Genomic DNA, 16,394 nt, shown 5'->3' with positions numbered 1-16,394 from the left:
GTGCTAAAAAGAAGACATCTAATATGAATAGATGGTTTGGCAGTTACAATATACCTTAACCTGATACTAATATAATAGGACCCAAGTTTGTTTGGGTACCAAAATCTGTCTGGTCTTATTTTACAGGTGCGTCATTGCTGCGCTGATCAGAAATTCATCCAATGATGCACAAATTCAGGGGGAAGGTTGTAATTTATCCAAACTGAGGCTTCTGAACAACACAGTTCAGGACATGTGCTTTAACGAGTGTGGTTTCTAAACACCCAGTTTAGGACCCGTGCTAAAAATGTTTCCATTTTTTGTTTATTTTGAGCTGAAATTAAACATTTCTTAAATCTACTTTCTATGGGGAGTCTCTAGAAGTTTTTGAATGTTTTCGGAAAGTAAATATTTTTTTTTGTGTGGAAACGAGTACATTTTCTGAACAGGTATTTCCTGAGACTTTACTTGCGTAATTTCTCATCGAACATAACTCCAATACCTGTTTCAGCTATTCTTCAAATTGTTATTATCACGTCTCGTAAATAATATCGTTTTCGATAATAATACGCTCGTTAGTAATCAAATGTTGTTTTCTGATTTTTTTTACTTTGATTGATATACATTTGATAAATTTTTTTTGAATATTCTGAATCTGTAAACTCGTACTTACATATCTTCATTCATTTCTCTCACATACTGAATAATCTGATTTTGCATATCACGCCTTGTTTGATTGTGCTTCAAAAGTTACATCATGATCAATTTTTATCTGATCATTGTGCTTTATTTGTAATACTATTTTTGATCAACCATTGTGATCAACTGAGCATACAATGTTAATTTAGGAGGGACTAAGTGCTTAACATAAATACCTCTATGAAATGTCAGAACCGACAGACCTACCCAAGAGGACAACCATATCTGAGTGAGTTTTAACTCAAAAAGGGTTTGTGTGCAGAGCTTAAAATGAAAAAGAGAGGGATAGTTGTTGTGAGCTAAAAGAATTGATGAGAGTTGTGTCAGGATCAAAAGATTAAAAAGAATCATGTTCCAAACTTCAAAATACCAGGCATACCACATTATCTATTAGTTCTCAATTCTTTCGAGACTAATATTGAAAAAGGCAACGCCTAGGCCAATTCTTGTCACAACCCCACCAGCTACTCATTTATCTCTTAACAGATAAGTGTTTCAATAACACTTGGGGCACGCAGCTCACAATCTATCAATTTCTCATTCTGAGAAAGTTGATATTGAATCAGAAGGATATATGTCCCCTCCTTCAAGTCTTTTTGATCACGAATTGAGTCTGATAAATTTGTGTAGTCCACATGGTTTATCTTTTTTGAGCCTAAACAAAAGCATTAGTTGCTTTATCTTTTTACACGACACTGATTTTGAATTTTATTTGTTATTTTTCTGAAACATTCGTAGATATTCTACTATTAAGCTATCGATGATTGAATGGAAGACCTGGTGAGATGAACCTTAAAAAGTCTCATATATATAGTACATTCGTTGTACTGAGTATATTTGTTATACTCACAGGCCAATCTTTTTATAAGATTGAAAACAATTTCATAAGTTGAAATTGGTTGTTACCTTCTCATTCCCTTAATCTGAAAAGATTATACAAGTGGATTTGAAAAGATGTGCTTACAATTTTTATGAATTGACGGCTTTCACTTGAAGATTTCATTCATTCTTGTGTATGATGTAATGATTTTCATTTCATCATAAGGGGAAGTATGTAATAATGAATGAAATGTTGACTTCCGAATGATATAAGGGGAATATGTTGTAAAGATCAAAGGGGAGTAACTTCAAAGATCCACAAAAGACTCAAAGGAGTGTGACTGGAGATAATTACTGAAGATTATTCCGATGCTACAATGTCTGAGAGTTTTTGAATGTGAAGATTTCTTTTGAAGAGAAAGTTTGTTCGTTATCTGAAGAAGTTCATTTTTTGAAGAAGAATGTTAGTGATTTGTTTGCCTAAAGATTCTTTAAAGATCACATCTTGAAGATTATATATGAAGATCGTTGCTGATACTGTTCTACATTGTCAAAAGAGAAGATCATCGTTGTTCTACATTCGAGGGGGAGAATGTTAGAAGATTTTTTCTCAACAAACGATCGTCTGAAGATTTCATGTGAAGATTGTTTTGAAGTTTCTGAAGAAGTCATAAAGACCTTAAAGAGACAAAGTTCAAACGAGATTTAATGCGCGCAAATTCTTTCAAGCCTGAATACAAAGGGGGAGAATGTTAAGACTGAAAATCAGTGTTAAATTGTATTCGTCTTGAAAAGATAAATTTTGTCTATAATTGTTGTAAAATAGTCATCGTGTTTGACTTTGAGTGTTTAGTTTGACTTCGACTAGAAGGGTTCATGTTTGACCCTATATAAGGCTTTTGTTCTTTGTAATTCTAGTGAGGGCTCATTTGTAAAATCAGATACGTAATAATAGAGGTTTGACCAAAGTTTGGAAGTTGACTTTTTCTCTCATCTATCTCCTCTCATGTTCTTGAAGAATAACCAGATATGCCATGAATCTATGAAGCTTGTATGAAGATTGATCTCAAAGTGACCTAGCAAGTTGTATAAGAGAGAACAAATGGATCAAACTATTTTTCTAAATAAACCAACCGAAACCAGATTTTTTAATCCGAGGGAAGGTTTGGGATACGAAAATTCGAATTGTTTAAAGAAAGCTCTATATTTTTCTCCAACGATTTACAAATTTGAATATCTTGACCTCGGTCTAGAATATCAAATTAAATTTATGAAATCATCAGAGGAAGTTGAAAAGCAAGAAAATTTAAACTTAAAAAAAAGGAAAAAAATGCAAGTTCCTTATGACTATACTAAACTAAGGGGTCGTTTACCAAACACTTACCTCGGGTAAGCGCTTACCAAGTCACGTTATGTAGGACCAAGAATCTTACCTGGTAAAAGCGAGACAAGGACCATGACTCTTACCCGGTAAGCGAGGACGACGACTCTTACCCGGTAAGTGACGACGACGACTCTTACCCGGTAAGTGACAACGACGACTCTTACCACAGTAAGCGCTTACCAGATAAATTGTTGCATACGATGTCGTTTTGGTGGACTAAAATCTTACCCGATAAGTAAATAATAGTGTTAAATTTTACCGGTAAGCGATTACATGATAAATGTTGGGTAAACGGCTCCTAAATGAAAGTTATGAAAATAGAGTTCCTACTCTTTCAACTGATTATTACCATAGTTATTCAAAAGCAAAACTTGAATCAAAACCAGTTGAACAAAAGCCTTATATCTACTCTAAATTTAGCAAAACAGGTTGTTCAACTGGAAAGCATTTTAAATGAAGAAAGACTTTCGTTGTAAAAGGAAATAGAAATTTTATTGAATAAAATTGAAAAGTTTAAGAAAGAAGAGGAACTTACTGAGTCTGAATACTTTTCTTGTACAAAAACTTCTTGTTAAGCCTCTGAATCTGATGAAGTCATTTTTTCAAATGATGAGCTTAAATTTTCTGAAATTTTAAATTTGAATACGTGTTTAGATAAATAGATTGATAAAATTTAACTTCTCTCAACAACTATCCAATCATGATGCTTTTATTATAAATGAAAATGAAAAGACTGAGGAATTTGAAAAGGTCTCTGATTTTGAAAATAAATTTCCTAAAAATTCAAAACCTGTTTCTGAGAACATTTATTATAAAGAGAATAAAATCAAAAGTTGTTCAAAGAAACAGAAGAAGAGTATTAATAAAAATCTGAAACATAAAGCTCACCATAAAAGTAAATCTGATGTTTTTGTATCTATTTCAGATATCTTTGAAGTCCAAACTTATTTGGCGGGTGAAAGGATCTACTGCTGTGGAATCTACAAAATCATCTGATCAACGTAGGAAGAACAACTTTTCTTTACCTGTAATAAAAAACACTGTGAATGTACCAAAATATCCATTCAGTGAAATAATTGATCTTGCAAAAGGCAAAATGTGTTGTTCTTATTGTGAATGGGATGAATTTGTGCCTTTTACTGCTTTTCATGCTCTTAATAATGCTTGTTCCTGTGTGCATAATGATATATCTGTTGTGAAAAGAAAAGTTGTGTTAGGTCACTATGATCAATCTTCAATAATACTCCACACATTCATGGCAATCTTCAAGAACAATAGAAGGAGATTTGAGAGAGTTGAGAGAATATGTCAAAGCTTCAAAGCTTGGTCAAACTCTATATTACGTAAACTGGATTTTACAATTAGGCTCATACAAAATTTACAAAAGACTAACCCTTTATATAGGGTCAAACTAGAATGCCACTAGTCAAAGTCAAACTTACAAGGAAAGTCAAACACGATGACTTTTACAATTATAGACAAAATTAACTTTCAAGACGAATACAATTTAACACTGATTTTCAGTCCTAACATTCTCCCCCTTTATATTCAGGCTTGAAAGAATTTACACGCTTTAAATCTCGTTTGAACTTTGTCGCTTTAAGCACTTTATGACTTCTTCAAAAACAATCTTTACATTGAAATCTTCAGATGATCCTTTTGATGAGAAAATATTCTAACATTCTTCCCCTCGAATGTAGAACATCGATGATCTTCTCTTTTGTCAATGTAGTGCAATATCAGCAAAAATCTTTAGAAACAATTTTCAAGATATCATCTTCAAAGAATCTTCAGACAAACAAATCACTAACATTCTCTCCAAAAACAAACTTCTTCAGACAAAAATTCACAAACTTGCTTCAATAAGAAATCTCTGTCAATAAACTTTTGAAACGATGATCTTTACATTCAAAAACTCTCAGACATTTTAGCACAGGAATAATCTTCGGTAATAATCACCAGTCGCACTCCTTTGAGTCTTTTGCCGATCTTTGTTGTTACTCCCCCTTGATCTTTATAACATATTCCCCTTATATCGTTCGAAATTGAACATTTCATTCATTATTACATACTCCCTTTTATGATGAAATTAGAATCATTACATCAATTACATCATACATCTGAATGAATGAAATCTTTAAATGAAAGTCGTCAATTCATAAAAATTGTAAACAGATCTTTTCAAATCCACTTGTTTAATCTTTTCAGATTAAAGGGAATGGGAAGGCAACAACCAATTTCAACGTATGAAATTGTTTTCAATCTTTTAAAAAGATTGGCTTGTGAGTATAATAGATATACTTAATACAACGGATGTACTTCATATATGAGACTTTATAAGGCTCATCTCACCAGGTCTTCCATTCAATCATCGATATCTGTGAATGTTTCGGCAAAATAACATATAAAATGCAAAATCTGTGTAGTGTAGAAAGATAAAGCAACTAATGCTTCTGTTTAGGCTCAAATCAGACTCAATGCGTGATCAAAAAGACTTGAATGGGGGACATATATCCTTCTGATTCAATATCAACTTTCTCTGAATGAAAAATTGATAGATTGTGAGTTGTGTGCCCCAAGTGTTATTGAAACATTTATCTATTAAGATATAAATGAGTAGCTGGTGGGGTTGTGACAAGAATTGGCCTGGGCTTTGTCTTTTTCAATATTAGTCTCGAAAGAATTGAGAGCTAATATATTATGTGGTATGCCCGGAATTTAGAAGTTTGAAACAAGATTCTCGTATTCTTTTAATCTTGACACAACTCTCATCAATTCTTTTAGCTCACAACAACTGCCCCTCCTTTTTCATTTTAAGCTCAGCACACAAACCTTTTTGTATTTAAAGCTCACTCAGATATGGTTGTCTTCTTGGGTAGGTCTGTCGGTTCTGACATTTCAAAGAGGTATTTCTGTGAACCACTCAGTCCCTCCTAAATACAGGATGCTCATATGATCATAAGAGTTGATCAAAAATATTATTGCATATAAGCACAATAATCAAATAAAATTGATCAAGATATTAGGCTTTTAAGCACAATCAATGAAATGAGTGATACGCAAAATCAGATTATTCAGTATGTGTCCGCGTTCCCGAAGGCACCCCTCTCTTTCAAGAGGATTCGCGGCATGTCAAGCCCTGGTAAATGAATGAAGATCTGTAAGAACGAATTTTGCAGATTCTGATTTTCAAAGAATTAACCAATATGTATATCAATCAAAGAAAAATACCAGAAAAACAATCTTTGAATACAAACGAGCGTATTATCACTGAAAATGATTTTCAATTTAAGAGACGTGATAATAACAGTTTGAAGAATAGCTAAAACAGGTATTAGAGTTATGTTCAATGAGAAAATACGCAAGTAAAATCTTAGGAAATATTTGTTCAAAAAATGTACTCGTTTTCACAAAATAGTTCTCTTTCCAAAAACTTTTATTCAAAAATTTCTATAGACTCCCCCTAGAAAATAGATTTTAGTAATAAATCAGTACAGCTCAAAAAATAAAAATAAAAAATGGAAACATTTTAAGCACGGGTCCTAAACTGAATGTTTAGAAACCACACTCGGTAAAGCACGGGTCCTGAACTATGTTGTTAAGAAGCCTTTGTTTGAACAGTGTACAACTCTCCCTGAATTTGTGCATCATTGGCATGTTATTCTGATCAGCACGATAATGACGCACCTGCAAAATAAGATCAGACAGATTTTGGTACCCAAACAAACTTGGGTCCTTCTTTGTTAGTGTCAGGTTGCGGGATGTTATAACTTCCAAACCATCTATTCTTATTTGATATGTTCTTTTTCGCACTTTTAACAGGATGATTATATACAGAATAAGATCCATACCAGTTATTGTTATCATATATGTTATTACCTTTCCAATTCTTCTGAAATCTACTGTCTTCAGTCCATCTGTTGTACCTCTTCCTGTTTACAAAATCAGTATTCTTGCAAGTAGAGCACATGATCCTTTTCTTGCTAAGATTTATCAAGTCAGAAGTGGATCTCATAAAACAAGGAAGAACATTTTTAGTAACAACAGAATTTTGGGACGAAACAGATTCAGACTTATTGACCCAAATGCTTTTAACTTTAGAATGAGAATTGGGTGATCCGATGACGTACCCTTGATAGTACTGATTAGAAGAACGAGAATAGTTCTTAGAAACAGTTGATTTAGGGCTGCTTGAATAACCGTTCGATTTAGAACAATTATAAAAGCTAGTTTTACACTGTGAAGGAGAACCAGTTGAGCTTTGAGTACAAGAAAAGTCTTTGACTTTCTTTAAAAGTTGGTCTCGTTCAACAATAACTAAATCATACATATTTTTTAGTTCAGTTCTCATCTTCAATTCAGTTTCAAGTTCTGTCTTCAGATCAGACAATTTCTTTATAGTATCCAAGAGTTTACCTTCTAACTCCTTCTTAAGCTTCTCAAATTTCTTCTTCTCATTGACAAACTCTCTTCTCTCTTCATCTGAGCTGTTTTTCTCATTTTCAAAAGCAATGTCGAGCCACTTTTTCTTTTCAGCAAGCTCTTTAACTATAGTTGCATATTTCTTTGTAATATTTCTCTTTTCAAGCATGAATTGCTTCTTCTCTTCATCTAAAGCCTTCTTCTTTAGAGAAATGCTGCCAGATAGTTTCTAACTCTGGCTCAGACATTCTTCTTTGATCTCGTTCTTCTATTTATCAGTCTTGGCTCGTTCCAAGATGATCAGCTGCTCAAAATCAGAGATCTGCTTTAAAAGCATTTTCGCGTTCAGTTTGAGAGAGTTATCTTATTTTCATAAGATATGCATTCAGCACCAAACTTTTTCTCTAATTCAATCACTCTCTTCTTCTCTTCATCCATATCTTTCCTTTCAGCATTTAAAACATTCTCAACTTCTAAAACTTTATTCTTCTCTAGTTCCAATAATTTCCTTGACTCAAACAGATCACATTCAGTCTTATGAATTTTATCAGTTAAGTCCTTAGTCTCTTTATTATTCCTCCCAAAAGAGTCAATTTGCTATTCAGATTTATGCAGTTTAGCTGTTAAGTCCTCAATTTGTTTCTTCAATCTTACTTTCTCTTGTGGATCTAAAACAATATTCATCAAATCATTCAACTTTTCTTGCAAAACTCCCTTCTCTTCTTTCTCTCTCTCATTGCAGTTTGTAAGACGAATTGTCCATGATATATTCTTGTTAAGCTCATAATTTAGTTTAACGTATTTTTCTTTAAGCCCCTTATATTCTCTCTTGAAAAAAATTGCCATTTCAAAATAGATTGATCAAAGAATCTAATGCGTTGAAATCAATCAAAGAAATCAAAATCAATTAAGCTAAAAAATCAGAAAAACACAAAAACTATTGAGAAATCAGAAAATCAGCGAAAACAGTCAGAAACTGTTGAAAACAGTTAAAAACGTTTAAAAACAATAAAAACCAGTTAAAACTGATAAGAAACAATTTACGCGACGCAAAACCGTTCAAAATTCTCAAAACAGATAAAATTAGATAAAAACAGATAAAAAGTGATCCAAAATTAAAATCTAAAAAAAAATAAAATCAAAATCCAAAACCAAAACAATTAAACCAAAAAAAAAATTAAGCCCAAGATAAGTCAAGCCCAAACCAAGCTGAAATCGGACACGAGAAGACAACGATTTGATCTTCAAATTACAAGTCCAAATCCGGATGCAAGTAGTTTGACACAGAGATAGGCGAGTTTGGCAGAGGAAGCAAGCAAGTCGCGACTAACTATTATCCGAGAAAATGAACCCGGACACGAGGTTGACCGAGGTATCCGGATAGGCTAGTAGGCGGACTAGGATGGTAGAACCTAAGATCGCGACGAAGACTTTATCCGGGGATCAAATCCGGATAATTCGAGAAGTGAGCGAGAAACTCAAACCGTGACTAAGTCTTTATCAGATTATTGAATCCGGATGAAGTGTCCAAGGATAGGTCTAGTCTGGACAAAAGGGTATCCGGTAAAGTGCACAAGAATTTAAATCACAACCGAGGAACCGAGGAAGCAAAGCTTGGACAAGGCTGGTGAGCAAGGAATCCAAGTCCGGTCAAAATTATTCTCTTGTTTTAAATCCGATTCCCTTTCCTAGACAAAATTCGCCTCTAAAAAAAACTCAAACAGCAACAAGCAGAAACGGAAACTTAAATTGTAAGTCCCTTGAGCAAACAGAAACAGAAACAGAAACAAAAGCTTGAAAACAGAATCCTTGAGCAACCAATTCAAATCTGTGTCTTCTGCTTAATGCTAAACCGGATGGAACAGTGACTGAGTTTACAATCTCTGTTTACACTCTCAACCTTGCTGAGAAAGAATTCTCAATTTCTGTTTACAATCGGACAACTTCAAAACTTGAGCAAGATTGACAGCAATGCTTTCCCAAATGAACCTGCGATATAGACTAAATCTGACAATTCTTCAAAACTGAATATTGTAACAAAGATGGAATCTGTGAAGAAGATGAAATCGGAGGAGCGATGAAACCCAAATTGGCTAACACCCAAATTGAACACAAGCAGGTAAAACCAAACAGTCTGCGATGAAGATTGGAGCGATTTTAGGTTGAAAAGGATGAAAGCCTTTGAGCGATTTGGGAAGCTAATCCGGTTAGGCTGTTGGTCGATGAAGCCTTAAATCGGATGAGCTATTAGGCGATCTAGGCTGTAGAAAAACAACCAAAATTTAGGATGAGCGATTTAAGCGATTAAAACCAAAACCAAGCAACACAGTGTGCGATTTGGTCAAAACAGGTGAGAAACAGGTCAAGAAATGCTGTAAGTTGTTGATTGAACAACAAAGCAGGGTATTTGGTCTCCACCTGTCGTAAATCATCCAATCTACCAAGAATTTGGCCACTAAGAAATGGAATGAACAGCAGCACAAAATCGACACAAAACCTTCAAAACACTAATTGAAGTCCCTTTGACCGTGAAACACTAAACCAGGTGAGCGATTTACCTGTGATGCCCGATTTAATCTTAAACCAGACAAGGGGTGAGCGATTTAGGCTAGAAATCGAACAAACTGTTGTTCAAATCCGGGTGAGACGAGCGATTAAGAAATCCGGATAAATTGAGCGATTTATGAATCCGGGTAAATAATTGAGCGATGTAGAAGCAAATCTTTGATGTGCAACAAGCGGTTTAGTATGAAATTGGATACTGCCATGAGCGATTTAAGAGGAAATCGCTGAAGCTGGTAATCGATTTAGTTGTTTGAACGATGAAGATGAATCCGGATTAGACTTCTGGTTCAATCCGATTAGCCTGCTTTCTAATCCGATTAGGCGATGAAGATGAGATATGGGCTAAACCGGATGGGCCTGTTATGGGCGGGACGATTTAAAAAAAAAAGGGCAAAATGTGCAAAATAGTAACCTACTTTCACAAATTTCCTTATTATAGCATTCTATTTTCAGTTTTTCTTATTACAGCAATGTACTTTTAAAATATTTTTTATTAAGGCATTTAAAAATTTACCCATTATAGCATTGGGTAACCTGTTATCTTTTGAACAGGTTTTTCTTCGTTGACGTGACAAATTTAAAATGACATGGAAACCATGTAGGATAACATATTACACATGGATATCCTACTTGTCATTTAAAAAAAATTAATGTAAAAACAATTTTTGAAAATGAAAAACCTTCATCCCTCTCATTGTTAGACCGTTCCTTCTCTTCCTCTTCTTGATGACTCTTCATTCACCCACAAACCCTCAATCCTGCAATCCCTCAATCGCACACATCGTGTTCCTCTTTGGCCTAATCGACTCTCACCATCTTCTTCCTGATCAAATCAAAACCCTAATCGACTCAATCTCATCGACTTCCTCATCGACTTCTTCATCGCGCATCCTGTTCCAACAGGTAAGTTCTATATGTAGAGTCCATTTGATATTTGAGAGTAGTTATCGATTGTTCAACTTCCAATAGAGAACATCCTACCTCCCTTTCTCTATGTATAAGTATTGTTTAGAAATGTGCCCTTTTTGTATTGAAAAACAATTCAATATCATGTGCACATTTTCACTTGGAGTTGTAAGTTCAGTTATCTCATGAGATATAAGTTGGTAGATAAAACCTTAACAAATTTCTCATTATTTTTTGTTGGCGTTGAGGACCACCCTTAACATAAATACTGGCTCCGCCCTTCCCCAAAACCTCTACTTGTATAATCGAGATTTGTTCGAAGTCATGAAGTCACCATTGGCATTCATTATTAACTTATCAACTGTTTGTAGGCAGGGATAGCCATATGATGGGAGCATGAAATATACAATTAAAAGTTGTTATAACTAGCTATACAAAAACCACGGGACCAATCCTAGTTACGATGTATGTATACATAACTTTACAGCAGTATAGAAGAATTAAGCGTTATTTTGCTTAAAAAGGTGATAATTCAAAACCGAAATGATTTTCATCACCTAAATGGGTGTATAATGGTCCTCAAGTGCCTGCAACTATAAAAAAAATTGGTAGAAATATTGAGCTATTCCAAAAGGATTTTCTCAATTTTTGATGGATCGAACAGTGAAAACATCGATTAGCCACACCCAGGATTAAGTTGGATCCTATGATGAAAACAATAGATGTTTATGAAAGGAACCTCAATCCCCTCAGCAGAGCAAGAAATTTTTAAAAAATTCTCCCAACCTCAATGCATTGAGGTGCTATGAAAAGTTTTCCCAATATAAAAGTATTCCAAAGGCTGCTCAGCATTGCTTATATGTCTATCCATTAAATAACAAAATTTTCCAAATTATCATCTCTTGAGTCGTCTTCTGAAAACTCTGTTACTTCTTTTACTTCAATTTATCACACAAGTAAATCATTCATGGGTCAATTTACTTTACATATTTCAACCAATTGTAGTTTAAATGACTCAACACAGAGGTTGTATTAAGTCGTATTTACTTTATATTTGCAAAGAAAAATAAAAGATGAGACATGACAGATAATGTTGATAGTGTTAATGTTTCTTTATCTTCAGGATGACATCTTCATCAATATCTTTTGAGGTACATTACACAGGTGTTTTTGTGTTTTGGCCACTTGAATATGCTAATGGGTTGAGAATTTTTTTTGAAACTTTTGACATTGGCAACATCGGATACATGGATTTTGTTGCTTTTTTGAAGAATGAAACACACACATTGTGTGAAAACATATATTTTTGTAAACCTGGTAAGGGCTTAGAAAATGGTTTAAGAAAACTTAAATGTGATGTGGATTTTAAGAGTTTTATTGAATATGAACTCAAAAGTAGGGAGATAATTGACGTGTATTTAGATGATTTTGCTGAAGACTTAACAGAGTATTTAAGACAAGATGGTAGTGATAGTGATAGTGACAGTTCATCTAGTGATGATGATGATGTTTCTGATGCTCCTTCTTTATATCATATATCCGAAGGAGAAGATGAAATAATTGAATTTAGACAAAAAATTGGGCATGGTTTAGTGACACGAGAATATATTGGAGAAGATCATGATAATGTGAGAGAAGAAGATTTGATGGCTTTTGAGCATGAAAAGTTTTTAAATGATCTTAATTGGGAGTTAAAAAGGGATAATATTGTTGAGACAAATATAAATAGTGATGATGAAGAGCATGACCTCGCACAATGGTTACTATCCAATGCATAATCCAAAAACACATTGGAAGATCATGAAACCTATACTAGGTGAGAGATATGAAAGCCCAACACAACTCAAAGAATGCATAACAAATTATGCATTAGCCAATGGTTACCAAATATGGTTCGAAAGGAATGACCACACTAAGCTATTAGCRAGATGTGGAAGGKWWGTTAGTGATGATCAACYGAAATRTCCTTGGAGATTATGGGCAACTTGGATGGCAAATGAGAGATCGTTCCAAGTGAAATCTCTTRTGGATGAGCATATGTGTGCAAGAAACTTTAAATTTGGTTCATTGATGAACTATAAGTTTATTGCTAAGWAGTTTGCCAGTCGATTGAGGGAAAATCCTGATATGAAGTTAGTAGACTTGCAATTTGCTGTGATGAAGAAATACAAGTGTCTAGTGAGCATCAACCAATGTGCTAGGGCTAGGACACATGCAATTAGTGAATTTGAGCAAGGCATGAAGAAACATTATGATAAACTTTGGGAGTACGGTGAAGAAATTAGAAGAACCAATCCTGGATCTACAGTAAAAATGAGTGTTGAAGTCAATCCCGATGGGAAGACTTACTTTCAAGGCTTCTATATATGTTTACAAGGATTGAAAGACGGTTGGATTAGTGGATGTAGAAGAGTAATTGGGCTTGATGGATGCTTTTTAAAGACAATATGCAAAGGAGAGTTGCTTTCAGCGGTTGGTCGAGATGCCAATAATCAAATATTCCCAATTGCCTGGGCAGTGGTGAATATTGAAAACAAAGAAAACTGGACGTGGTTTATTAACTTGTTGAAAGAAGACCTATCTTTGAATGATGGTGTTGGTACAACTTTGATTTCAGATCAACATAAGGTACATTTTGTTTTGTCGTTTCTACATCGTTTAAGTGTGTGTTTTTTTATGCCTCTTATAATTATTTTTAATCTTCAAAATAACTTTTTGTTTCTTAAGCAGGGGCTGATTGAGGCTGTCAAGGATGTGCTCCCGGTAGCTGAACACAGACAATGTGCTAGACACATTTATGCAAATTTTAGGAAGAAGTTTAGCGGTGTACAATTCAGAAACCTTTTCTGGGCAGCCTCTAAAGCGTCATATGAACAACAATTTGAAGAAGTGATGTCTGAAATCAAAGGTATTTACATTTTCGAAATTGTTTTTAAGTTGTTTTTTAAGCTTTATAAGCTGTTTGTTATTGTTTTAAGTTGTTAAAAATGTATTTAGGCTGTTAGAACTGTCCTTTTATGCTTTTCTTAACTGTTTTGATTTTTTCCCATGTGAAATCAAAGCGGCCAACCTTGATGCATATTTGTACCTTATGGAGAAAGCACCTCATACTTGGTCTCGTGCATTTTTTGAGACGCATAGAGCCTGTGATGCTGTCGAAAATGGCATTAGTGAGTGTTTTAACTCACTATTGGTAAATGCTAGAAGAAAGCCAATCATTACACTGCTTGAAGCTATTAGAGTAATAATGATTGAAAGAATGGATAAAATGAGAGAGAGATCTGGGAAATGGGTGGATGATATATATGCCCTGCTATTAGGAAAAAATTTGAGCACTTAAAGGAACAACAAAGGTATTATTTTGTCACTTATAAGCTTTAGTACTCATTGTTCATAAATTCACTAACTTTCCATTTCCATGTAGATTTTGGCATGTACTTCCATGTGGGGTGATCTTTTTGAGGTTAAAAGTGGGTTAGATGCTTTCATAGTTGATGTAGATGAAAGATCATGTACTTGTAGAATGTGGCAACTATCGGGTTTGCCATGTGCCCATGCTATGGCTGCGATCTTGTACGTAAACAAGATTCCAGAAAGTTATGTTCCAGATTGTTTCAGAAAAACCATGTTTATTCAGTCATACAATCATTATWTAAGACCTTTAAACGGAATCAAAATGTGRCCGAAAACCAATCATATCAGCCCCTTGCCGCCGTTGCCAAGAAGATTGCCTGGAAGGCCAAAACTTAAAAGAAGAAGGGATGCAGTGGAAAAATTATTGAMTTCAACMKGACAGATTGGAAGACAARGAAGAAGAATGACATGTACCAAATGTAATGAAGCAGGTCATAACAGTAGATCATGCAAGAATGAGAAAAAAGATGCACCATTGAAAGATGTCAGACCACCAGGAAGGCCTAGGACTAATATTCATAGCCAAAGCAATAAAGGGGGTGCACGAGGCGGAACGGGTTCACAAAGGGATGTTAGAAAGGTAATGTAAAATCTTCGAGTTTCATACTAATTTTATAGATCAATTGCATACTAATTTGTTCACTAATTTGAACAGGAACCATCTAAAGTGGAATCACGACCAAAGCTCATCCCGAAAAAAGGGAGGCCAAGTGAAAGGATAATTTTGAACAATCTACGAAAAAATACCGTTGAGAAAGATAGAGAAGGTAGTAGTTGTGACAAGGCGGTTCCACTTGATTAAATAACATTGTTAGACGAATGTGAATAGGATGTTTTTTTTGTTGAAAATATGTCTACTTGTTTAGGTTTTGGTATTACAAAGTAAGCCATGAAATTTATGATAAACTCGATGAATGAATGGTTTTTTTTTTGGATATTTTTATTCGTGAAATAGTGATCTTTTATAAACATGTTTAATTTATTATATTATATTTTTTGCGCATTTTGCCATTAAATTTACAATGTTTAAATGATAAAAATATTAAAATTAAAAGTATAATGTTGTAATAGAAATTGGTGATCTTATAATAAAATAATTTTGAAAGTACAATGCTGTAATAAAAAATGCCATGTCAGCACTATCGTACAAGTGTACAGCCTACATGGACGATGAGATGGCAAAGAAACCTGGTATAATAGGTAAATTTAATTTAAAAGGTTACCCAATGCTATAATGGGTAAATTTTTGAAAGTACAATGCCCTAATAAAAAATATTTTGAAAGTACATTGCTGTAATAAAAAAAACTGAAAGTAGAATGCTATAATAAGGAAATTTGTGAAAGTAGGTTGCTATTTTGTGCATTTTGCCCTTTTAAAAAAATCAAAAACACAAAAACAAAAGATTTTAACAAAAAAATTGGATCAAACACAATTTTTTTAAAAAAAAATTAGAACACCAAAAAAATTTCAAAACTACAAAAAAATTCACTAAAACTTGAAAAACAAAGATAAAAACGCAAATCTTTGTGTATAACAAAGATTCATGAAGCTAAAACACACACAACGATCACAAATTTAACACACAAACACAAGATTTTGAAAAAAAATAGATCAAACTCTAAAAAAAATAAGAACACAGAGAACACAAAAAAATCCATAAAATTTCTTCACAAAACCTTCAAAATATGATGATTTATTCTCTTGATTTCGTGCATAATCAGCTCTGATACCAATTGTTAGGTCACTATGATCAATCTTCAATAATACTCTACACATTCATGGCAATCTTCAAGAACAATAGAAGAAGATTTGAGAGAGTTGAGAGAGAATGTCAAAGCTTCAAAGATTGGTCAAACTCTATATTACGTAAACTGAATTTTACAATTAGGCTCATACAAAATTTACAAAAGACTAACCCTTTATATAGGGTCAAACTAGAAAGCCACTAGTCAAAGTCAAACTTACAAGGAAAGTCAAAAACGATGACTTTTATAATTATAGACAAAATTAACTTTCAAAACGAATACAATTTAACACTGATTTTCAGTCCTAACAAATTGTTTTCAAAAAGAGTTGGTTTGGTAATTACAGTATAACACAACCATATCTAATATCAAAGGACCCATACTGAAATGGGTACCTAAAACCAATTGATTCATTGTGCAAGTTAACCGGCATGTGTGGTTCTTAGATTCTAGATGCTCA

General features: G+C 33.8%; 1 protein-coding gene across 1 annotated transcript; it reads left to right on the top strand.

Annotated features, from left to right (window-relative positions):
- Nucleotides 1–12,574: 12,574 nt before the first annotated feature.
- LOC112506086 lies at nt 12,575–14,524 on the top strand. The gene is made up of 5 exons (XM_025110115.1): nt 12,575–13,402; nt 13,505–13,682; nt 13,753–14,066; nt 14,199–14,313; nt 14,412–14,524. Exons 1-5 carry the CDS (start codon nt 12,575–12,577, stop codon nt 14,522–14,524), a joined length of 1,548 nt encoding a protein of 515 aa, XP_024965883.1.
- Nucleotides 14,525–16,394: the final 1,870 nt, after the last annotated feature.

This window comes from Cynara cardunculus, assembly GCF_001531365.2.
Source record: "Cynara cardunculus var. scolymus isolate 2C chromosome LG 2, CcrdV1, whole genome shotgun sequence".
NCBI classification, from domain to species: Eukaryota; Viridiplantae; Streptophyta; class Magnoliopsida; order Asterales; family Asteraceae; genus Cynara; species Cynara cardunculus.
Note: the sequence above shows the minus strand (reverse complement) of the source record. Positions and strands in the feature narration are given on the sequence as shown.